General features: G+C 30.7%; 1 protein-coding gene across 1 annotated transcript in view; it reads right to left on the bottom strand.

Annotated features, from left to right (window-relative positions):
* LOC145322801 (uncharacterized) overlaps nucleotides 1–14652 on the bottom strand; it is a 47382-nt gene extending 32730 nt beyond the window's left edge. Inside the window, exons 1-4 of the mRNA XM_080165081.1 lie at nucleotides 14507–14652; nucleotides 13936–14016; nucleotides 11948–12017; nucleotides 11351–11409 (exon numbers count right to left, since the gene is read on the bottom strand). Coding sequence (XP_080021207.1) covers nucleotides 11351–11409; nucleotides 11948–12017; nucleotides 13936–14016; nucleotides 14507–14594 — 298 coding nt within the window. The 5' untranslated portion in view covers nucleotides 14595–14652. The remainder of the gene's footprint in view (nucleotides 1–11350; nucleotides 11410–11947; nucleotides 12018–13935; nucleotides 14017–14506) is intronic.
* Between the last annotated feature and the right edge of the window lie 10103 nt (nucleotides 14653–24755).

Below are 24755 nucleotides of genomic sequence, written 5' to 3'. Positions count from 1 at the left end.
GTGCCTAAGTCCCGTGCTAAAAAAATTTATCATTAATTTTATGATTTTTTTTTTTATTAATTGTGGAAATTTGATTGTTATACCAAGCTAAACATTATTTTTCAGTATTGCATAGAGCCGGTTTTAATCCAACGGATATAAATCGGTTTTGAAGCCATACTGGAATAGGTATTTATCGCATTGTATTATAGCCAGCTTTCCGCGGTTATTTAGAATGAAAAAATATACAAATAAAATCAGTTTTGTGGACCCTGAGGTGCCTAAGGCCCATGCTAAAAATTTAACATTAATTTTATGATTTTTATTTTAACAATTGTGGAAATTTGACTGTAATACCAAGCTAAACATTATTTTTCAGTATTGCATAGAGCTGGTTCTAATCCAGCGGATATAAATCGGTTTGGAAGCCATACTGGAATAGGTTTTTATCGCATTGTATTATAGACAGCTTTCCGCAGTTATTTAGAATAAAAAAATATACAAATAAAACCAGTTTTGTGGGCCCTGAGGTGCCTAAGACCCATGCTAAAAGATTAAATATTATTTTATGATTTCTATTTTAATTTGATTACTATTAAATTTGGAAATTTGATTGTAAAATGAAGCTAAACATGATTTTTCAGTATTGCTTAGAGCCAGTTCTAATCCATCAGATATAAATCGGTTTGAAGCCATACTGGAATATATATTTATCGCATTGTATTATAGACAGCTTTCCACAGTTATTTATAATGAAAAAATATACAAATAAAACCAGTTTTGTGGGCCCTGATGTGCCTAAGGCCCGTGGTAAAAAAATAACATTAATTTTATGATTTTTATTTTAATAATCGTGGAAATTTGACTGTAATACGAAGCTAAACATGATTTTTCAGTATTGCTTAGAGCCAGTTCTAATCCATCGGATATAAATTGGTTTGAAGCCATACTGGAATAGTTATTTAGTTAGGATTTATGCTAGTTTTCATTTACTAGGTTTAAATTTCGGATCAATTATTTTTTTCCTTTCACAAAATTAACGTTAACTTTTCGTGCAAAAAAACCCACTTAAAATAAAGATAGGAGTCTGAAATTTTTTGTGTAGATTCTTTAGACAAATGAGAATCGCAGTTCTTTTATGCTTCATGATCGATTTTTACGTTTAAATCCCTTTAATTATGCAATCTTTGTCCGTAGGTACTACGTTTAAAAAAGTCTTTTTTTTATACTATTAAATAAAATGTTGATTGTCTTTAAGTGTCGTTAACTCGTTAGCCTTTCAATGTAGATCGATGAAATTTTAAACATAGCTAGTGAAAGTAGTTGGTAGTCTCTGTATAAAATTTCATTAATATCACATGAATACAAAAAAACTTATTACAATCGTAAAAAACAACACTAAAAACCATAAACCCCAATTAAAAATTTAAAAAAAAACATTTTTAAAATAAATTATTTCAGACTGTTCACGTTATCGTCAGCTAAGGGGTTAATACGAGCCCACTTATTGAAACCATTTTTAAGATTTTTCATGAAAGCGAAAGTGTTCCCCATTTTCAGGCCATAAAGGGGGAGAGGGAAATGGCCACAAACCGGTTAGAAGATATATTTTTCATGTCAGATATACTTCTGCTACAACCCAATATAAGGTACCCCCCACATCTACCCTTTTCAAACGATTCCCCCCCAATGAATAGCTGCCATAACACTCACCATTCCCCTTCTCCCTCCGTCCCTTAGTGTTCTTTCAATTGGGGTTATATAAGAAAATTTTCATTAGCAAAGTTTCATTAGACTTAGAGGCGTTGAAAATTATCATGAATGAGGCTGTATATTCTATTTTAAGTATTCTACATTTTTTCCCTTAATCTTAATCTTGTTTTTACTACTTTAGAGATTTTTTGGCTGATTAATAAAAACTCTTCCTATCTTTAAGTAAAAGATTTAGGAATCCCTATCATAAACCCCTCTCCCTTTATGATGCCCCAGCCTTATAAATCCTCCCTTTTCATATAATTCTCCACCTAGGGTTACCTAAGGGTGTCGTTAATTTATTTAAAAAAATAATGAATAAAATTGTTTCTTAGCCTAACAATTTGATATATTTTTTTAACAAAAAATTTTGTGGATTAAATTAAACTTTAATACAATAGAAAAAAATCTTATAGAATCATATAGAACTTAAATCATACTCATTGTAATAAGTTATAAATATAACTCTTTGTAGAATTTAATTTTCCCATCGCCATAGTTGTTCATTCAATTTAACAAAAAAGGATCAAAGATTCAGCACTTTTTCCATTTCAAATATTTGATTATGAGTCATGTGATTTATCTATATTTCATGTAGTGCCTGTATACCAAGCAAAGAAATCATTCTGTACAAAAAAAAATTTAAAATCTTTCTTTATAAATCTTACATCTTTAAAGTTTAGAGAAGTAGCCGAAATTATGTATAATAAATATAGGATGTATGTCTGTGTGTGCGTGGGAATTGAATAGAAACTTCATTTGAAACTAATTAAGGCCATAATATTTTTTTTAAATTCAAGCTAAAAGAATGATTTGCTGTTTTGAAAAATAACCAAAAAAATAATAAGGAAGTACAGCCGTACTACAGTATAATTAACCAATAGGTATAATAGAACTAGATGGTCAATCGGGATCCATAATTTGTGAGACTTAACCTTAACAGTTGGGCCCCTTGCCGCACCTTTATCAGTAGTTCAATGCTCCCCCCCCCCATTATCTCAGCTCCTATTAAAGCTAGAGTGCTAAAAAAATTTGTGCAAGTCCCCTGTTTGATAATGAATTTCCGACTTTAAGTGAGTGAGAGTCAATTTTAGCTTCCTCCACACTTTTATTCAACAACCTTTGTTTTTACATCCTTTTTTACTTAAGGGGGGGGATCACCAAAAAAACATAAAAAAAAACTTGGGACAAAATACAACTTTTTGGGAGATATATTTTTCATCCCCTCCATTTTATTTTATTTGGGGTAGGGATTCCTGAACCCCATAAAACATCCCCCCAAACCTGTAGTAGTACATCCTCATCCTTATACTAAAGTAACAGGATGTTTGTGTGTCTGTCTGTGTGTCTGTACCAAAGGATCTCGCTAACCGCTGAACCGATTGGGTTCTCCTTAACAAGGTAGCTTCTCATAGGTCCCGGGAAGGTTTATAACTATTTTCTTGGGGGGTGGGACACCCCCAACGCCCCCAAAAATGAAAAATACCCCCCCCCTAAATTTTTTTTATTTTTTAAATAAAATTAAAAATGATGATGGAGGGCACCCGGCACGCCCCCCCCCCTAAAAAAAAAAAAATTTTCTACCCCACAAAATTTTTTTTTACTTTTCTTATAAAATCTAAAATAAGAAATTGGGTTATCAAATTCAACTCCCCCTCCTCAAGTGCCCCTAGAGGCCTCTAGGGGCGTAGCCGCTGGTAAGAAATATAGGCATACAAGTCAATTTCAGGTTCCATGTATGATTCTGAAGGTACTGATCCTCCAAGCATAGACGTCCAAGGGGGGGGGGGTGAAGTGGGGATTACCCCCTCAAACAATTTGAGGAGGGATAAATACCCCCCCCCCCCCCAAAATAAAAATCTCTAACAAAAAAATTTTTGCCGCGCTTCCCGCACATTTTTAATACTAAATATTTAATAAAATTTAAATTACCCCCCAAAAAATTTTACCCCAGGAGTAAATTTGGGAGGGGGGTGGGGTAAACAAAATTTACCCCTGCAAACAGATTTCAGTTAGGGTAATTAGCAAATTTTACCCCCAGGGTAAAAATTTTAAGGAGGTTAAAAAAAATTTGCGGCACGCTTTGCATGCCATTTTATCCCCCCTTGAAAAAAATTTCTCCCCCCCCCCACAAAAAAAGCTTGGCCGACCCGCTCCAGGTATCCAGAAATTTTTTTAAAACTCCTTTTTTGAAATGAAAGAAACAGAATTTAAACAAAAAATTTGTAGTGTTGTGCAAGGTTGCCCCAACCCCCAAAAAATTGAAAATTGAAGAAAAATCTTTTTAGTGAGTGTGGAAGGTCACCCCTCTTCCAAAAAAAAATAAATTTGAAATTGAAGACAAAACATTTTTTAAGAGGGTCACCCCATCCCCAGAAAAATTAAAAGTGGAAGAAAAAAAATATTTGTACCGGGGGGTGTGGGAAGTCACCCCATTTCATGGAAGAAAAATTTTAAAAAATTTCAGATAAAATTTTTTTACGGAGGTGTGAGAGGTCACCTCACCCCCAAAAAAATTCAAAAAGAAAAAAAATTAAAAAATTGAAAATGGAAGTTAATTTTTTTTTTAATTTAAGGGGGTTTGGGAGGGTACTCAACCCCCAAAAAATATAAAATAAAAGAAAAGTATTTTTAAAAAAATTTAAGGTGGTGTTGGAGATCACCCACCCATGAAATAAAAAAGTTGAAAATTTAACAAATCTGTAAGGGTTAATTTCTTATTGCTCTATATGTATGACAGAATTTGGTGCCAGATAGACCATCTAGATCTTATATATCTATTCATTTGATGTCAAAGCTCTTCCCACCTCTACCTGCTTTCTTTTGAATTAAGAACCCTTAGGCATCGCTAACTTTAATGTAAGCCTACCTTAAAGTTGTACTAAAAAAGGTTACATAAATTTGAAAGTAACCTTTATCAACCCCCCCCCCCTCCCACCACCACCAACCTTCCCTATTAATTTCTACCTGCTTTCTTTGCAAAGAAAGGTTTAGGAATCCCTAACTATTTATGTAAAGGTAGCTTAATCCCCTCCCTATTTTCGATGCCCCTACCTTATGAATCATCCCTTTTGATCCACTTCTCCAAGTCAAAAATCCTAGGGTATCTTATCAAAAAAAGGTACCTTAACTAATTTTAAAAATAATAAGAAATAAAATTCTTTCTTAGGATGACAATTTGATGTTTTTTCAACAAAACTTTGTGTGGATTATTTTTAATTTTACTATAATAGAAAAACAAACTATAAGGATAGATCATATAGAACTAAAAGCTACTCTTTGTAATAAACATATAAAATTTGTTAACATGTGACTCTTTGTAGATTTTAATTTTAACATCTATATAGATGTTCATACATTTTAACAAAAAAGTATCTTAGGTTCAACACTTGCCTATTTCTAATATTTGATTATATGTCATGTGTTTACCTATATATTACATGGTGCCTTTACCAAGCTAAGAAATCACTCTCTACAAAACGTTTTTTTAACCTTTCTTTATAAATCTAACAACTTTAAAGCTTAGAGAGGTTTTAGCTATTAAGTATAACAAAGACAGGACTTGAATAGAAACTACTTAAAAACTAATGAAAGCTATATAATTTTTATGATTTTTAAGCTAAAAGAACAGTTAGCTGTTTTAAATAATAACCTTTAAAAAAATATTCTACCAAGAAAGTACACAAGTATAGTATAATGAACCAATAGATATAGTAGATCTAGATTGTAAATCGAGCCCAATAAGTTGTGAAACTTAATAAGGAATATCCAAAGAGGTAACTTTATCCCAAGAAAGTTAACTATTTAAAGATGACTTCTTATATATGGTATGTCATATGCTTTAAATCATGCGAGGGAAGAAATTTTTAACCATATGATTAACCAAAGCAAAGGCTTATCCTATGAAAGACTATTTATAGATGATTCATTTTGCGAATGATATCAAAGGATAATTGCTCTTTCTAACCAAATTTTGTTTACTTTCTAACTAATATATGGTAGATTGATCCTCCCCTGTATTCCTGTTGGCTGAATTTGGGAGTATGTTTCTATATTATACCTTTTAATAATTCTTACTTGATAATTTCTTTATTGGTGTTCCTTTTTTTCTTCAAATCTTGAATGACAGCTTTAAATGACTTATTTTTTATTACATTTTTTTACGGCAATGCTTCGCCTATCTATTATGAAGTGTTGATTTAGGGAAAAGAGAACACTGAAAACATTTTTTACTGTGCTAAGAAAATTGCTAATAAAACATCACATGTTTTATTTTAATAGAGAAAGAGGGGACAATGGGCTATTTATTACCAGCTTATACCAATAACGAAATTAATTTTAAAAAATCACAAACATTAACACTTGTATAGTGTCAGAACTGAATAATCAGAATATAAATGTATACGAGTCGAAGCAAAATTGTAAGTAAATTTGTTGAAAAACTGCTTGATACAGAATAATGTTTATGGACATACTTACATTTTAAGGACTTGATAGAGTTGCTTTGCTTATAATATTGTTCTTTGTTGTCCCAGGAATCAATATATCAAAAAGCAGATCAATTGGATAATTAGATCACATAAAAAATTGTTATTAAAAAAGTAGAAAAATCAACATGTTTAAAATGGACGTAAGGACATTCTGGTGATGATTATAGAGTTGCTATGCTTTCTAAATCGTACCTAACTACTACAGGAATCATCATGCAAAGTTTGAAATCAATAGGACAATTCTAACATGCCTAAATTAACGAATAAAAGCTATCTATCTTGGACGGACCGACCCTAATTATAGAAAAGCCTCGCTTTTAAAAATCATCCTGTACAAAACATTTTGAAGCAATTCATATAAATCTAATATCTTTAGAGGGGTAGCCAAAAGATATGGTGTATGTCTGTCTGTGTGTGTAGGACTGGACTAAGAACTACGCATGAAAACAGTTTTTAGTATCTTTAAAAGTTTTTTAAAGCAAGAATAAGTTTCCTTTTTTTTAAATATAACTAATGGCATATAAGAAGCTTCCATGAAAAGAAACCTATTCATTCCAGAAGCTAGCAAGATATTTTAAACATCCTTGATTATATCTCTTTTTTTATGACCATTGTATTTACCTTCACTTTTACTTTATTTCTAAAATAGCGGCTACGCCCCTAGAGGCCTTTAGTGGCACTTTAGATGTTTTTATTTGTTAAAGTCTCTACATTACTTCTTTATTTTACGATAATTCTCTATATGTTACAATGAAGTCTCCCATATATTTTAAATATTATCGATTTTTTGTCATTTCTCTTGGGAGGTTGGTTGTACCCTCTCCCAAAATAGTCATAAACCTTCCCAGAAACCATGAGAATCTACATATTAAGGAGAACCCGATCGGTTCAGCGTTTAGCGAGATCCTTTGGTACAGACACACAGACAAACAAACATCCTGCTACTTTAGTATACGGATTTTAGCGCATATGAAGGAACATAAATGAATATATCAATCAGTTAAATGTAGATGAATTCAGGGATCTAAAGGGATAAGACAATAGTAGATAAATTGATACCCCGCCCAAATTGAATTTTGGGATGCCTAGGCAAAATTTTTGAATTTTGATCTCCCCCCCCCCATATAAAAAAAGCTTGGACGTCCTTGTCCTGTACAATTAGTGGTTGAAACGGCTGGATATTAAGATTAATGAACATACCAATTAAATTTCGAAAAAAAGTCCCAAAAGTTATTAAGCTATTGAATAAGAAAACGTTATAATACAAATTTGGGGACTAATGTAATATTTTAGAAAGCCCAATGACCCCTCCCTCCCTGGATTGAATGAGAATTTGTACTTGCTTTCTACCTGACTTAACTAGATAAGATACCTTTTATATGTTAAGTATACCTAAGTAATTTTATGTAACCCTAATTAAATAATTAAAAAATAAAATAAAAAAATATGAAAGATAAGTCTTAATTAGAGTAAAGTTTTTTTCGTCTACATAAATAGAAAAAAGAAACATTATAAATAACTAAAAGTGTACTCATTGTAATAAAATTTGAATTATAGCTCTTTAAATGTAGAATCAAATAATTACATCTATTTTGTTGTTCATTCATTTTAACGAAAAAAAATAATTTGCAAATGTTTAGCACACCTGCCCATTTCCAATATTTGAATATGATTTGTGTTTTTTTTATATATATTGGGGAGGTTAATTTACCACTAAAAAAATCACCCTATAAAAAATATTTTTAAGTAACCATTCTTTATAATTATGAAAATAAATAAATATCTTTAAAGAGGCCTTAGATGGTTAATTGCTATTATGTATAACACAGATAGGATGTATGTGGCAGAATTTACAAGGAACCGTGCTCAAAAACTTAAAAAAGATAGAAATATTTTTAAAAATCTTTAGTTAGAAAAACAATTGGCTGTTTTAAGACATAACCAAAAAGGTACTCGTGTATCAAACCTGCTTTTTCTTGACATAACTTAATGTAACTAAGAACAAAATAGGAACCCCTAGTAAACTTCATAAGGTACCTTACAGCTTCCCTAAGTCTTACTTAACATTACTACATTTAGGAATACTTAACAATAACTTAGAAACTTCATAGGAATACTTAACTAAAAGCTTACATAAGCCTGACATAAGAAAATACCATTAGGGACACTTATCTTCGTTCGTGATTCACACTATTAACTTTTGTTGAGTGTCAGAACTGAATATACAAAATATGAAAATATAAGGTTTGACAAAATTATACGTAAATTTGTTGCAAAACTTCTTAAATACAGAATTCTGTTTAAGGACATACTGACATTTTAATACTTGATTATAGAAATGCTTCGCTCATAATATTGTACCTTTTTGTAATAGGAATCAGTAATCAAAAAATCAGATCAATCGGATGATTTTATCACATCAAAAATTGTTATTAGAAAAGTAAAAAAATCAACATGTTTAAAATGGACGTACGGAAATTTTGGTAACGATTATAGAGTTGTAGCTTTCTAAACCGCACCGAACTACTACAGGAAACACCATGCAAAGTTTGAAATCGATAGGACAATTCTAACATGCCTAAATTAACGGACGGACCGACTCTAATTATAGAAAAGCTTAGCTTTTAACAAATGTTCACCTCCCTTAGCCCCCCATTTTCTTACACAATGCAATAATTTAGTTTTGGCTTGTGTAAGTAAACAGAACACGTTAACATATGTATAACATGCAGGGATAGGTGGATTAGTAAATGGAAGATTATTGGGAAATAAATTTTGGCTTGTAATTATATCTTGACAATAGACGACAATCATTGTAAAACAAGGATGTCAACCTTCATAAAATGCGAAGCTTATCAACTTGGATTACTGGATAATATCATATGTATTTTTTCAATTCTACTATTAGAACAGCATGCCTTATCTTTCAAGAAATCATTATCAATAACTAAAGAACTTCCATGTTCTAAAAAACAAAATATTACAGAAATATTCATAGCTTCACAGTTTATAATAAAATGTTACAGGAATACCCTAAGTTTTAAATCGAAAGGACAATAATAATATTATAGAGTTTAGTTAAAGACAGACATACTTTAAATGTAGAATAGATTTGCGTAAAGAAATATTTAATTCATTTTATGAGAGATTTTTCTTTTCCATGAATATACAATTTTCAACGGCAATTGAATTATATATACAAAACAAAGCAAGTATTTGGAGTGCAAATAAAAGGAATGTAGGAAAATAAAAGGTTAAATGTCAATTAAGAATCTATTATCATTATATTCCATGTTCTTTTGTTGTTTGTTGCCATGATTCTCTGAAGTTAGGATTCAGATATACATGGAGATTGGAAGTTAGATTCTTTTGATCAATCATATACAGGTGGTAAGCTTTGCACATAGCTGAATTGTATACTATGTTCATTACAAGCTGACCCAAAATTCTCATGGAAGCTACTCAATTATCACATCGCCCTAGAGTTTTAGCAGGTGTACAATATTAAGTCATCCTAACATGGCACTCTCATATGAATGAGGAGCATGGGTGAGGGAAAGCATCATTAAGTAGAATCCTAACTTCCTAGAAATTTCCCTCAATACAACATAAGGGCATCTAAGGGAAGGTTGTGTGATTTTTTTTCCAACCTGAGTGTAGTGCGCTGATTACTATTCTATGGGACATTCCTAAATTATATTCTGCGTCTTTGTTCTTTTCTATTGCATAAGATCTCTTATACATCGGACCATTAAGATTATATATAATTAGGTAGAAGGCAAATGTTTTTCAAAGATAAAGTTAGACAATAAGAAAATATGAACAAAGAATAAAAAGAGAATATTGCAACAAAAACTTTGTTGTTTATTTGTGCACATCAGGCATAAAGGAATAATTAGTAATAAAGTAATCTAATAATTTATGGATGACAACATCTATAAAAGCATAGCTCTGAAACAAGAGGACAAACGGACAATAAAAATTATATAAGGTCAAATCTGAATAGACAAATATTAAATTTGTAAGTCTAAACAAAATTGTAAACACTGTTTGAATACAGTATACTGTTTAAGGAAATATGTACATATTTTTAATTTTTCAGAGCATTTTTTATAATATAATATAATCATCTGAATAATCAATCCTAGGACAACAAAGTATAATGTTATATATACTCAATTTATAATAATGTAAGAATGTCCTCAAACAGTATCCTGTATTTTAAGAGTTTTTCAATGCATTTACTTACAATTTTGTGTAGACTTATAAATTTATATTTTGCTTAATGAGTCTTAAGTGTTAATATTCGATGGTTCTACCGTTTTGGAGATTTGATTTAATTGATGTTGTCGTCCTTGTTTTTTAAACAAATCATTTTTTACAATGTTTTGAACATACCTTCAGCCCTGGTTCTAATACAATAACTTTACAATTCACTCTCTAGTTCTGTATAAATCTTTCTTCATTCATATGAAGCTAGATAAATCTAACGATGACCAAAATGTACAAGATACAAACATAATTTTTACACGAATATAGTTTGGGTCATTGGGAATTTTTTTTAGTACAAGAGTTTTTTAGCAATTTCTCACAAAGTACCCTCAGAAACCCTTCTATCCCAATTTTAAATAAGGGGTAGTTTTTGTTTGTTTGATTATTACATTAGATCAGTTTAGGTTAGGTTATATTGGGTACTCGGTATCACTGCAGAGTTAGGGCACAGCTAGTACAGTCTCTGCATGTTAGGTTAGAAAAAAACTACTCCTTCCTCACTTCAAATTTAAAAATAGGGCAAGGGGGGGGGGGTTTGGAGTGGATATTTGAATTTATATAATTTTTTCACAGAATTTTAGCAATAACTTCTTTAGCCAATGTTTCAAGCTGTCTAAATGAAATTCTGGTACTTCTCATTAAGTGAGAGATTATTTTAATGATCTATTCTTAAATCCTTGCTTGTTTACATTCATGGTAAACTAGATAAATCTGACCCTGACCAATTTCCACCAAGATATATAACAATTTTATCTAAGGAAATTAGGTTTTCATTGTTTTCGTGACTTTCAATTTTTAGAAAGTGTCAGGGAAACATTTAATTTTCACTATACTGATATAGATATGTTAGAACTTACATTGAGGACTGTCCAAAGTTCCATAACTGATGAGCAGACCCTCAAAATTATTCCAGTACCTGAAAATAAAAATAAAAGATTTCTTTTCCAAAAGTAGGAAATTTGTTTGTAAGCAAAAAAAAACTGTGGTTACTAAGTTTAATTCGTTATTTTCTGTGTTAATTTCTGTGTGAAAAAGATAGAAGCCTTTAACTAATTGACTTGGTTCAAATGGTGTAATTTGGTATTTTTTGAATATCGTTACCCTGGCGAGAACCTGATATAAGCACTACTGCCAGGGTCACCCAGGTAAAAAAAAAACAGTTATTGAATTTCACAAAGCATTTAAAATGACCAAACCACACTAGAATTTAAAGCCTTCCGGCTCTATCAAAAGCTAAAACAAAGGGAAAGGGCATACATTTAACAACCCCCCATGCTTAAAATTGAATCATGATTACTGAAATGAATACATTTCTCACACTTTTCCTACATAGGGTGGTTAAATAAATCAAATTTTATTGTACGTATACGATGTTCGGACGCACGGGTATGCTCTAGCTAAGAAGTAGCTGTGATACCTAAAACTTCAAATTAAATTTTTGTTTGTAAACTTACTTGAATAGTAGTATGACTTGTAGAACCACTTGAGGGCCAGAATGAATAAAACCAATTAAAATTGTCGCCTGTTCAATTCACAAGTAATAATCGATTCTATGAACTTAGTATATAAAACAGAGAAATTAAATGGTCATATTATTACTTGGATGATACACCAGATTTTCAAGTTCTACAATAAAGTGAAACTCGGAGCGGGCCAAGATAACGATACCCGCACCCATACACTCACTTTTTCCCATCTCCTCCCCTCTTACTGGATTAATGAATTGACCAATAAATGTGTTCCATGTTAGAAACCTAAATTGATGACAATTTTTCCCTTGTCATAATATCCATTTATATTCTAAATCCATTAACAAGTGTGACAAAAGGAAGATAAAATCAATATATTTCTGGTTAAATCTAACAAGACTTTTACTCGCGTATGTATATTTTAGGGAAAAAATACTGAAGATGATTAAAGTCCCTCCACAGATTATGACGTCATACGATAGAATAGCCAATGAGAGGCCAGTATACACTGTAATTGACCAATGGTAAAATTTATGTTGGCCTCTCATTGGCTATTCTATCGTATGACGTCATAATCTTTAGAGGGACTTTAATCATCTTCGAAAATACTCAAAAGATACCATAATACAAATAATTTAATAGTACATTCTTTCCAATAATGGATGAAGAATATACGTTAATATTATGACACGATAAAAATTTTCGTCAATCTATGGTTGCAATATCCCCTCGCATTTATTGGTCGGGCCGTTTATCCAGTAGGAGGGGAGGGGACGGGGTAAAGGAGGCGGATGTGGGAGATCGTGATTCTAGCCCGCTGCAGAGTTCACTTTATTATAGAACATGAAAATCTGGTTTAAGATTCAAGTAATAATTAATTATTTTTTTAACTCAAACTATTCTTTCAAAATCCATTATCTTTTAGTAGAAAAAAGTATTTTCAACTTCAGTCGAAAAATACGTCTGTTTTATAAAATGTACAAAAATATTTTACGTTTTAAAATCAATTCTGTATCTTTCAACTGATCATTTATCATATAAACATTAAAAAAACATATATTGAGTAAAAATATCTTTTTATATTTTAGATTTACAGTCCCACGGGCCAAAATAAACTAATTTGAGTTTAACCCTATATGTGCAATGTCATAGTTTTTTTCATAACCAAAACATAATATGGTCAGATCATCTAGTATTTATGTCATGTACTTGATAGGATAGATTGGGATAAAGGCTAAATTTTTACTGATAGATAGATAAATATTCACAAATTTTATTTTCTCCTATTTCCAACAAAATATTTTGGGTAAGATTATCTTACCTTTTCAAATAGTTCTTCTTTTTTGAATTAAAAAAAATGCATAATTAATCCCTAAGTGTTATCTATTAGTTTCTTAATATCTTATTGTCTGTCGTTATCAAAAGCCCAAAAGTGTATTAATAAGTGTTTCTCGTATTCATTCGAATCCGGTGGATAGGAACCGGTTCTCATCCATACGAAAAAACTATGTCTAGCATCGTATTATAACCAACTTTCTACGAATATAAAAATGTACAATCATAAGATTAAAACCAGTTTTTTTAGCCGGTGCCTTCGGCACCTTGGGGCTAAAAAAACTAGTTTTAATCTTATAATTGTACATTCTATATCCGCGGAAAGCCGTTTATAATACGATGCGAGAAATAACTATTATCGGCCCTTGTTACTTTTATGATTTTTTCAAAATAGCATTTTAATAAAATTGTTTAAAATTAAGATATTTTGTTGGGGTAAAATTAATCTTCGAGTTACAATTAAAGATTGAAGGATAGAAATTTAATTAGATTAAAAAATAATCCAATTAAAAAGTTCAGAAGCTTTTACCCTCCTGTACCCTTTAGAGGGTATAAGTATACACAATATGTATTCTTTATAGAAAAACTTTTAATTTAATCCCCACACATAATAAAGTGAGGAGGATCACTTGTTTCCTTTTTTATCTTGATGTACTCACAGAATACTAAGGAGGCCATCATGGTCAGGGGGAACAGGGCCAGCAGGGCTGTCATCAGGCCTAAATATTTAGTGAATTGGGGATAGATTTTTTTTTTTTTGTGATGGAAGGGGCAACTTTTGTGGTTGTAGTCGTCTTAATCCCATTTCTCCTGACAAGAAAAGAGTCTAAAAACTTGATGTGATCAGCATGAAAAGCATAATCCATTTGGCAGAGCTGTTAGCGAGACCTTAAGCTTTCTAAAGAAGGACTAACAGACGGACAGACAGACATAGGTGAGTAGATATTAGAGAGGACAATTAGAAAATTTTAAGTAAAAGAATATCCTCCTAATAACACATTTTGTTTTGAGATTGTTGAATCTCATTCCTTACCAAGATACAATTATTACGAAATGTGCAAAGTAAAATAAACTAAAAGAATAACTTTACATAAGATCAAAACAGAACTGGCATTATAGATAAAAAATGTAAACAGACACATACGTTGAAGAGTAGCTTTGCTTCTAAAATAACAAGCAAAATAATAAAATACAAATTTGTTGATTTACCTGAAATCCAGAAGTCATTTTTAAGGTATACATAGGCTGTTATAATATCAAGGATTAGGCAAGCAAACGGCAAGAAAATACTGTACATTTTGAGATCCTCTTTTTATTTATTTGTGGTAAAGATAAAATTAAACCATTTATTTTCTGAAAAAAACCTTATTACAATAAAGTACTTATTCATGAGAGCTGAAAATTAATACTTTCATACTTTTACATAAATATGCATTAATCCACAAAAACTTGATACGATGTAAGTACATCCTAACTTAGAAGCGTGCGGTAGATTGGAAATAGGGAAAGTCTGCTTTCCCCTTTTTTCAACCCCTAATGGTTTCACACCCCCTAATAAATTACTGTGCACGCCACTACCGGGCCTAAAAGGTACAAGTTACGCATATATTATTATGCATAATGGTATCAGGATAATTTTAATTCATGTGGATCAAAAGAAAGTATTAAAGGAACTAGACTGTACTGTAGCTGGAAAACTTTTATGAAATTTGTATTTGTGTGTCGGTCTATCATTATTCTTTTGGTTAAATGATTCAAACATACACCAGATAAGGGAGGGGACCATTGAAATGTAGATTCAATTGATTCCTAAAGTTGTAAAATCTCATTTGTTGTAAAATCTTTGTGCAAACTTTTAATAATTTAAATCTACAGAAGGGGTAATTTTGTTTATCATCATTTGAGGTGTACAGTGTACACTGTAAATCAATTTATCGTTCATTGTCCTGTCCCTTAAGATCCCTAGAAAATAAAAAAAGTTATACAAAGCTTTGCGACTATGGAACGCAATCGTCCTTGTTCGGCAAAGGCTGTTTAAGCTGTAGACATATTTATCACATGGGGTAAAGCTAAATGAGATCATTTTCCTTTGTGTAATATTGGATCAAATTGAACCCCCTTTAAAATATTTCTTAAAACATGGGAGAGTGAAAATAAATTCTGTATGATAAAGATCAAATCGAAATTTTATATTTTTATGGTTGTTTTAAGGTTTGGGCATTATAATCTGATTTAGTAGCGCATCATTTCTAGAACTGGCCAAGTCTTTGAACCAATACATGGTCAAAGTCAAACATGAATTGACTTTTATATTTTCTGTAATACAATCTTCATTATGGCTTCGAAACCTATTAATATCCGCTGGATTAGATCCGGCTCTTAGCCATACTGAAACCCATACATCGTTATTACAGACAATTTCTACGAATAATAAAATCAAATCATAAAATTAATACCATATTAATATTATATTTTTTTCTTTTTACTCTGTGCTAAAAATACAATATAATACTTTGCAATAAAAACTAATATAAAATTTGCATATTTAACTTCTGCTTTGTTGCTAAAGATCTCGGATTTAGCTGGTCCGAACTTGTACTTTTTATGAAAGCTTAATAAATGTCTTGGGTGGTATTTGGCTATTTTCATGAACTCCTTCGCCCCTTTCTTGAGGATATGGGAGGAGCAAAACGACCAGGCCACAATGCCTAAATATAAAGATGTATGGGACATTGCTTTTAATGTTAAGCAATTTACTAATGCATCTTTATTTAGAGTTAGACATAATGTATGTACATAATCTTAATAAAACAAGGATTAAAGAATTAGCAACTGCGACACCCATTAAACTTTTCAGCTGCAGCCGCCAAATCTCACTGAATTTTGTACATTTTGCAGCTGTAAGTAAGCATAATCTTTAATTATGATAGATTTATGTATTTTGAATGTAATCATCATTTCATACCAAAAATAACGTCTAAAAGGCAATGCAAAACAGTAAAGTTTTACAACATTATCACATTCAAGCACTTTATCTATATAGAAATTATAAATTAATGAGTCTTTGTTTGGTCTAGCTATAAGTTTTTACTATCTCTCCAAATATAAGGAATAAAAACACATTACATAATCATATTTTACAGGGAATAGAGGTAGAGAACAAATGAAGAATTTTATTTCCCCATTTTTTGCAATTAGTATGATAAACTTTTTTAAAATGTGCTTTTGTATTTTTTTTTCAAATAAAATTTATGTTCTGAGAACTATATAACAGATGAATTTCAATAACTCAGCTTCTTACACACATAAAAGGAAAATTTCCCTTATATTGCATCTTGATCACAAATGATTTTTAAAAGCGAAGGTTTTCTATAATTAGGGTCGGTCCGTCCGTTCGTCAGTCTGTACGTCGCATACAGATAGCTCTTTTCGCTAATTTAAACAGGTTAGAATTGTGCTATCGATTTTAAACTTTGCATGCTGATACCTGTAGTAGTTAGGTACAATTTAGAAAGCGTAGCAACTCTATAATTATTACTTGAATGTCCGTACGTCCATTTTTAACATGTTAATTTTCAACCTTTTTAACAACAAATTTTTATGTGATAAAATTATCAGATTGTTCTGATTTTTGGAATACAGATTCCTATAACAACAAAATACAATATTATAAGCGAAGCATCTCTATAATCAAGTCCTAAAGATGAAATCATGTCCCTAAATAATATCCAAGTTTGTCCTTAAAAAATATACTGTACTTAAGCAGTTTTTTAACAAATTTACTTACAATCTTCAACTTTTATTAATTTATATTGTGATTATTCAGTTCTGGCACTCTACAAGTGTTAGTGTCCGTTTGTCCTACCGTTTCAGAGCTTCGTTTTTATTAATGTTGTCATCCTTGTTTTATAATAACGCATTTCGATACTTGTTTTAAGATATTAGGTGAAGTAAAGGTTAGAGGATCCCTGCAAGTATATGACTCCGCTGGAATAAGGCCCTGCTAGAATTTTGTTTCTACAAAAATAACAAAAAAGTTTTTTTTGGGGCGGGAGGGGTGGATGGGTTCATAGGTATAGTTTGGGTGAAAGTCCCAAAATCGTGATCTTTTGTGCGCTATCGAAACCTAGATACACACAGTCTTTGCACTGCAGTTGCTTTTTCTTTCCTTTGGTTTGTTTATCTCTTTTAAGTTATACATTTGTCCCTGCAAACTTGAAGATTATATTTGTTCGTGTTTCCTCTTACTTTTCTTATCTCTAATTAGGTGTTATTGTAAATTTAATAAGTACATCATCATTCTCCGTTTAAATTCTTTATATTAGACATTTAAAGTTCGTAAAAAATCAAGGCTGTTTTAGTCGCCTAACTTTGAAATAGCATATATGTCAAGAGCCGATATATTTATGCTTTTGAATCTGCAACTACAGACGGCGTTGTGTTTATATAAAATCAGCCGTTCGTGTCTATTTGGACAATCAGCCTCTGTAGAGGTCTAGAAACTTAGCTGCATTCCAATTATAGAAACATCAGTTATTTTCACTTTTGACCTGCAAGACGAAGATGCAGCCATTTTAAAAATCTTCCAGCCGTTCTCAAAGAAACGATTATATGGCCAATCTTTTTGACGTTATTCACAAATGTTAAAAAGTCATAAAAATACAACTAAATCAAAATTATATCTTTTCAAACTCGATTGCGGGTATACTTTAAAGTATAGTTATTGTTAAATATCAAGTGATATTTTATTATCAGTGTAGCTACTCTTTAATTACTTTATCTTTCAAGTAGTTAAAAAAGTCTGATTAGAATTATCTTAGATAGACAGCAAGGCTTTTGTTTCATAAACCCATCTTTATTACAGAAAATCATTTCTTTACATTACAATTATATTCATTAAAATTACCCCATAGTTACGCTATTTTTAGATGATGTGGTCCTTGTATAATGAATACACTTTAAATAGCTTTTTTGCGTTTGTATCAAAGGTCATGCTGTAATTATAATTAGTTTGTTAATGATATAATTATGCCGTCTATACAAAAGTAGAAAGGCCTGAAAACGATGTATTGATTAAGCCCTTAATCCTAAGCTGCAGCCACCAAATTCCATTTCGGCCACCCTCGGCCGCAGCCGAGCGCTGCACCCCCAGTCATCCTTTGCAACTCAAGTCACAGTCCTGATAAACCGTGCGGCTTCTTTGACACCAACCGTCTTTCAACTTTTAAATATTTATAGATTCTTTTAAATTTTTATACAGCCGCAGCCAAACCTCAAAATGGTATCTAAATCTAAAAAAATATCAATCTATTTCTCTTTTTTGACATAGAGCGGCTTAGAGGTGACACTCTCATTTTCTCAGCTCATAAGGCTAATCTAATTATTATACATACATGCATGTTAGTTAAATAAGCGTAAAAAAATAAATATAGGCTATTGTAATTTTTGTAGCTGTTAAAAATTGATATCATCTAGAATGTTTAAATTTCAAGTTAGAATCAATAAATGTTATCATCGATAACATGATAAAGTTTCGTGACTTTTTTTATTTTTGTAAAAATGTATTGTTCAAAGTTTTAGCTAAATATAACATAGAACTATCATACTTTTAAGATAAGAATTTATTTGTTATTTCTTTTGTTTCATATTTAATGAATCAATTTTTTTTCAAATTAAAACTACTTAGTCAAAAAAATTGTTGGATCAACTGCAGTTCACGGTAAAATATTCCTGGTAACGAATATTTCCAAAAATTTAATAATTTTAAAGGCTGCTAGCTGCCAAACGGCTGAAAGTTCAGATCATGCCCGCAAACTTTTAAAGCGGCATAAGAAGGCCTACAAAGAATCTGGAATAGCCATAAATAAAAAATGCATAAATATCTCGCAGTGCCTTGAAATGCGCGAAAAAGACCAATTTACGCGTTTTTCTTCAGTGAAGCTTTCCCTGTGCATCATTGGATCTTGGCTATTCCATATTATTTGTAGGCCTTCTTATGCCGCTTAAAATGGTGTGCGGGTATGATCTGTGCGTTAAAAAATTTTAAAAGGTAATGTTAGGTAAATGACAATGATTGCCCGCAGTTTTAGGAAATTGGTCCTACGGGGTTAGAGCCCTCTGCAGTGGCTAGAAATTGAAGAAAAGCAACTGTAAAAATATACAGAAAGCCGCTACTTCGTCTTCTTTCTTTCTTTTAGCCCTTGATAATTCTTTCATAGCCACTAAAAGATCAATTGTATCACGAATAAGAATTTTGATTTTTATAGCTTTGTACTGCCTAAAGTATGCCAAAATGGATATACAATACTTGGATATGTTGACAAGGAAAAAATTTGTCGTCAATTTATGGTGCTAATATGAACCTCATTTAGTGGTCAGTTCGTTCATCCAGTATGAGAGACGAGAGAGGGATTAAAGTGGTTGAATGAGGGGTATCGTTATTTTAGCTAGTTGTGAGTATCACTTTTTATAGTACATGGAAATCTGGCGAAACATACAAGTAATAATTTATCAATTAATGGTAATTAATGATAAATTTGTGTAAATCAAAAAATTAAACCTTGATCAATAAGTTAAACGAAGCCTGCAAGAAATACCACGCTTTAAACTGTTTTTAACCTATTTTTAAAACGTATATAAAAAATATACTATGACACCAGTAGAATCAGACTGCAGAGCCTAAATTTGAATTAAATCCCCAATAAACTTTTTTGGGGGGATTTAAATATTAATTTTTACTGTTGCCGTGATCATTTTGACCGAAGCAAAAGGTTTTTTTTTATTTGGGTAAAATTCGTAGCTTTTAGAGTGTTTTGCTTCATAAATATTGTATTCTGGTATAGAGTATAGGCCTTATGATTTTACTATAAAAATTCACTAAAAAATTAATTCTTTATAATATATCAACGAATTAACATTAACATGTTTGTGTTCTCTCATTTATTTTAAAAACATAAAAAATGGCTGTAAAGGGTTAAATGACAACAAATGTTTATGCAATACAACAAATTTATTTTTGTCACATATACAAATGCGTTATAAAATAAGATTATTCAAACTTATTTTTTAAAATAATTTTAAAAAGAATGTATCTTTTATGTGTATGGTTTTCATTCTTTTCATTTTAATTAAATAAAAATTATTTAACTACATTGGAAATAAGTCACTTTGTGAAAACACTCTTTTTTTGAATTGTTAGGAATTGAAATAAAACAAGACTTCTTATTGGTTAGATTTCAGAATTATTTGTTTTATTGTAAATGTTAGATTTTTCAATGAAATTAATTGTTTTGGAAAAAAAAATTATTTCCAATGAACAGAGTAATGTTTTTTTTATTGTATCAATATAAAGTGAATTATATAAAAATGTTCTGTAAGCCACAATATTACCCGAAGTAAAAAAAGAGCTTTTGTTTCGGTCAAAATGATTACAGCAACACTAAAAATTAATTTTTTAATCCCCCCAAAAAAGTTTATTGAGGACTTAATTCAAATTTGGGCTCTGCAGTCTGATTCTATAGGTGTCGTAGTATATTTTTGACCCCCCATTCAAAAATAGGTTAAAAACAGTTTAACTGCTGAAAGACTGTCACAAGTAGACCAAATACCCCAAAGAAGGTGTATCAACTTTTTTTTTTATAGCTAGCCGGTTCTATTAGTAAGTAGTAGATGTAAAATTTTTCATAGAATTCAGATATGCAATCGGTTTTTTTGTAGACCTCTTATTTTTTAAGTAATTTAAGTTTTTTAAAAAAAAATGAAGTCGATTTTAAGGTACTAAAATGCAACAAAAAAAAGAAAGAAAATGGCCATTATGAACAAAAATAGTAAGATCTTTAATTTGACACCTTACTTTTTCAATTCTGTCAGGTAATTATTAAAAAAATCGATTTTTTTAAACCCACGAGAATAAAAACTTTGAACTCAATTTTATTATTTCACAAGTAAAAAAATATGGGTTCATATATACCTTTAGAATCAGAAAAATATTACGAATCCATTGTAAGCAAAATTGAAAAAAAAAGTTTACAATATAGTATATAAACTACAATAAAAGGAATTATATGAAAATATCATATTATATTGTACAGGCAACGTCTTAATTCTTGAATTGAGTATAAAAATGGGAAGGGGGTATAGAGGGGGTAAAGAGGGGGTAAAAAAGGGAAGACGATAGTGTTGCCTGAACAAAAAATACAATTGGCCATTTGTTTAATTTTTAATTTTTTTACTTTTTTTCAATTTTGCTTACAATGGATTTGTAATATTTTTCTGATTCTAAAGGTATATATGAACCCATGTTTTTTATGTCTGTTTGAGAAAATATTTAGGTCTAAAGTTTTTATTAAACCAAGGTTAAAAAAATAGATTTTTTCAATAATTACTCAACAGAATTTTAAAAGTAAGGTGTCAAATTAAAGATCTTACTATTTTTGTTCTTACTGGCCATTTTCTTCTTTTATTTTGTTGCGTTTTAGTACCTTAAAACTGACTTAATTATTTTTTTAAAAAACTTAAATTACTTAAAAAATAAGTGGTCTACAAAAAAACCGATTGCATATCTGAATTCTATGAAAAATTTTACATCTACTACTTACTAAAAGAACCGGCTAGCTATAAAAAAAAAGTTGATACACCTTCTTTGAAGCCTTCAGCTTTTATAACAAAAAAGTTCTAGGCATTTGAAAATGACATTTTATGTACAATGAAAATTTTGAAAGAATTGCAATGCTCATGTTGAAAACTTTGAAATTAAACTACGTGGCCTAGGAACAAAATTATAAGCTTAATTTTGTCATAAATTTAGGTTTCCAGTAACTAATTATATTTTTACAAAAAAAATACCCATTTTTATAGTCAAAATCATTAAAAAAAATAAGTTTAACTTGCGTTGTACCGAGTGTACTGTAGCCAATCAGAAGGCTGAATCAGCTTAACAACCAATCACGGCTGAGCTTGTATTAGTTTACCCCTTTGTTTCCGCTATGATTTTTGTTTAAAAATGCAATTTAAATCGATTTTTTTTCATAGATTTTGACTATGAAATGTGGTGTTTTTATTGTAAAAATGTAATCAGTTACCGGCAATCTAAGTTTCTGACAAAGATAAGGTTCTAATTTTGTGTCTAGGCGACGTAATTTAATATTGTTTTTTCTTTTATGAGCATTGGAAATCTTTCAAAAATATAATTGTACATAAAATGCTATTTTGAAATGCCTAGAACTTTTTTGTTATTGAAGCTGAAGGCTTTAAATTTAGGGTATTGGGTCTACTAGTGGCAGTCTTTCAGCAGTTAAAGCGTGGTATTTCTTGCAGGCGTCCTTTAATGTAAAAGTAAAAGTTAATCAATGTTTATATAAAAGTAACAGGATATATGACTGTCTGTAAAGAAAGATTTCGCTAATAGCTCAACTAAAAAAGATTTTCCTACTTACAGGTGATGCTTTGGTTTATATTAGGACAAAGGAGGGTATGTTAATATTTTGAGAGAGGGTTAACTACTTACCCTCTACCCATAGAAAAAAACCTTGTAGGCCTAAAGGGGCGTAGCCGCTAGTAATGATATATTTCATTAAAAAATGTTTGAATTAAATTTAAAAATATCAATCTATTATAATCTATAATAATAATAATTAAAAAATAACGATTTTGGAATAAGAACAAAAGAAACTTTTCGCAACCTTTTATAACCCAATTAAGTTCCTTGTATTAGATAAAAATTTACAAATATTTGAAATTTTGCAAATATTTTTTTACCCGGATTTATTCAACATTAATAAATAAAAGATTGCAAAACTTTGACCCTTTAACTACTTCACTATTATAAAACAAATCTCTAGGTTAGGCAGCTAAAAATCTCGTCTTTGTTATTGAATTAAAATTGTTTGTTTCAAGGCATATTTATTTATGAGATTTTAGTATAAATTTATGAATGGCAGTCATAGACACTGGAAGAGCAGCTGTAGCCGCCAAAATTGCAAGAAGATACGATTCCAAAGACGTCCAAGCTTATTATAAAATGGGAGTAAAAGATGGATAGGGAGGGTGTAATTCAGCTTTTTTATGGATGAGGGGGTAGGGAGGTAAAATGACGTCCGAATCGCCTGGAATAAAATTTACATTTGGGAGGGAGGGGATTGAATTTTCTTTTAAAGTTTGACGGATTATGGGAAACCCGCAGATACGGCTTAGTGGTGTAACGTCGGCTTATCTGTTGGGGATGTGTCAGGTTCGAGTCCATAGACCGCACCAATACAATTACCATGCACAGTTAGGATCTCCAGACAAAGATCGTGCAATCAAAGGGTTGGTTGTCTGTAATGTACTGTACCACGGGTATGAGGTGAAGGACTAAGAGTCTGGCCTTGAGTTGACAAGTTGACTGTTCAGTCCAGGTGCAACTCACCCACACGACATTAACATTATTATTGACGGATTATGGGCCCAGTTTGCCCATCTAGATCAGCTAAATGTTTTGTAATTTCATACCCGAATTTTAGGATATGTTTTAAAAATGTGATAGTTTCAGTTACCAAACTCTCATGGGCCTATTATCTTGCATTTATTACTTTTATATTATTGTTTTCATGCTTAATTTTTATTGTATTTGAATTGAACTTTGTTTTATTTAGTTGAAAAAAATAAGGGTTACAAGAAGCAATACTATTTTTACTCAGCTTATACCAACAATGAAATTAATTCGAAAAAAAAACACTGAAACCTATACATATTTTCAGTTGTCATTGGGGGGAAACACATAGTAAAATTGATGACCTTTCCAACTGCCCCCCAAATATTATTTTAGATTTATTTTGCTTGTTGGTTACACCTTACACCTTAGGTGGTTTCCTAAAAAAATTTGCCCCACTAATCGCTTAGTGGGGCAAAATTGTTTTCGTGAAAAATCCTCCAAAATCACATAAAAATCTACAAAAATAAAATAAAATCTTATGTTCATAACCCTTCTATAATTTTGTTTATTTTTTGTAGATTTTTAATGTAATTTTGGTGGATTTTTCACGAAAACAATTTTGCCCCACTAAGCAATTAGTGGGGCAAATCTTTTTATAAGAATCCATCTCTGGTATTTAGTATAAAATCGAAAAAAACTCGAGTATAATAATATCCTTGATCTCTACAAACTATTGAAAATTGTTTACAAAATGTTCAGCTATTAATCTTTAGGCAATAAAATAATTATTCCAAGCACGTCAATTATTTTTAATTTTTGTTTTAATAAATTTTATTACAGGTATAAAAAGTTTTCAAAGATAACATTTATGTTTAGTATTATTGTGACAGTTTAATCCTGGTTTTCTACATGACTCCATGTGATTTCGATATTTTTAATTAATTTGTATATTCGTAAATTGAATTAGCATATTAGCAATAGCATTATTAAAATACACTAAAGTTTACGACCCTAGAGAGCTCTAGGGTTACTTTGGTGGTGTGGGGT

This window comes from Acartia tonsa, chromosome 1 (assembly GCF_053477335.1).
Source record: "Acartia tonsa isolate MP-2025a chromosome 1, ASM5347733v1, whole genome shotgun sequence".
Classification (NCBI taxonomy): Eukaryota; Metazoa; Arthropoda; class Copepoda; order Calanoida; family Acartiidae; genus Acartia; species Acartia tonsa.
This window is presented reverse-complemented; position numbering and strand designations above follow the sequence as displayed.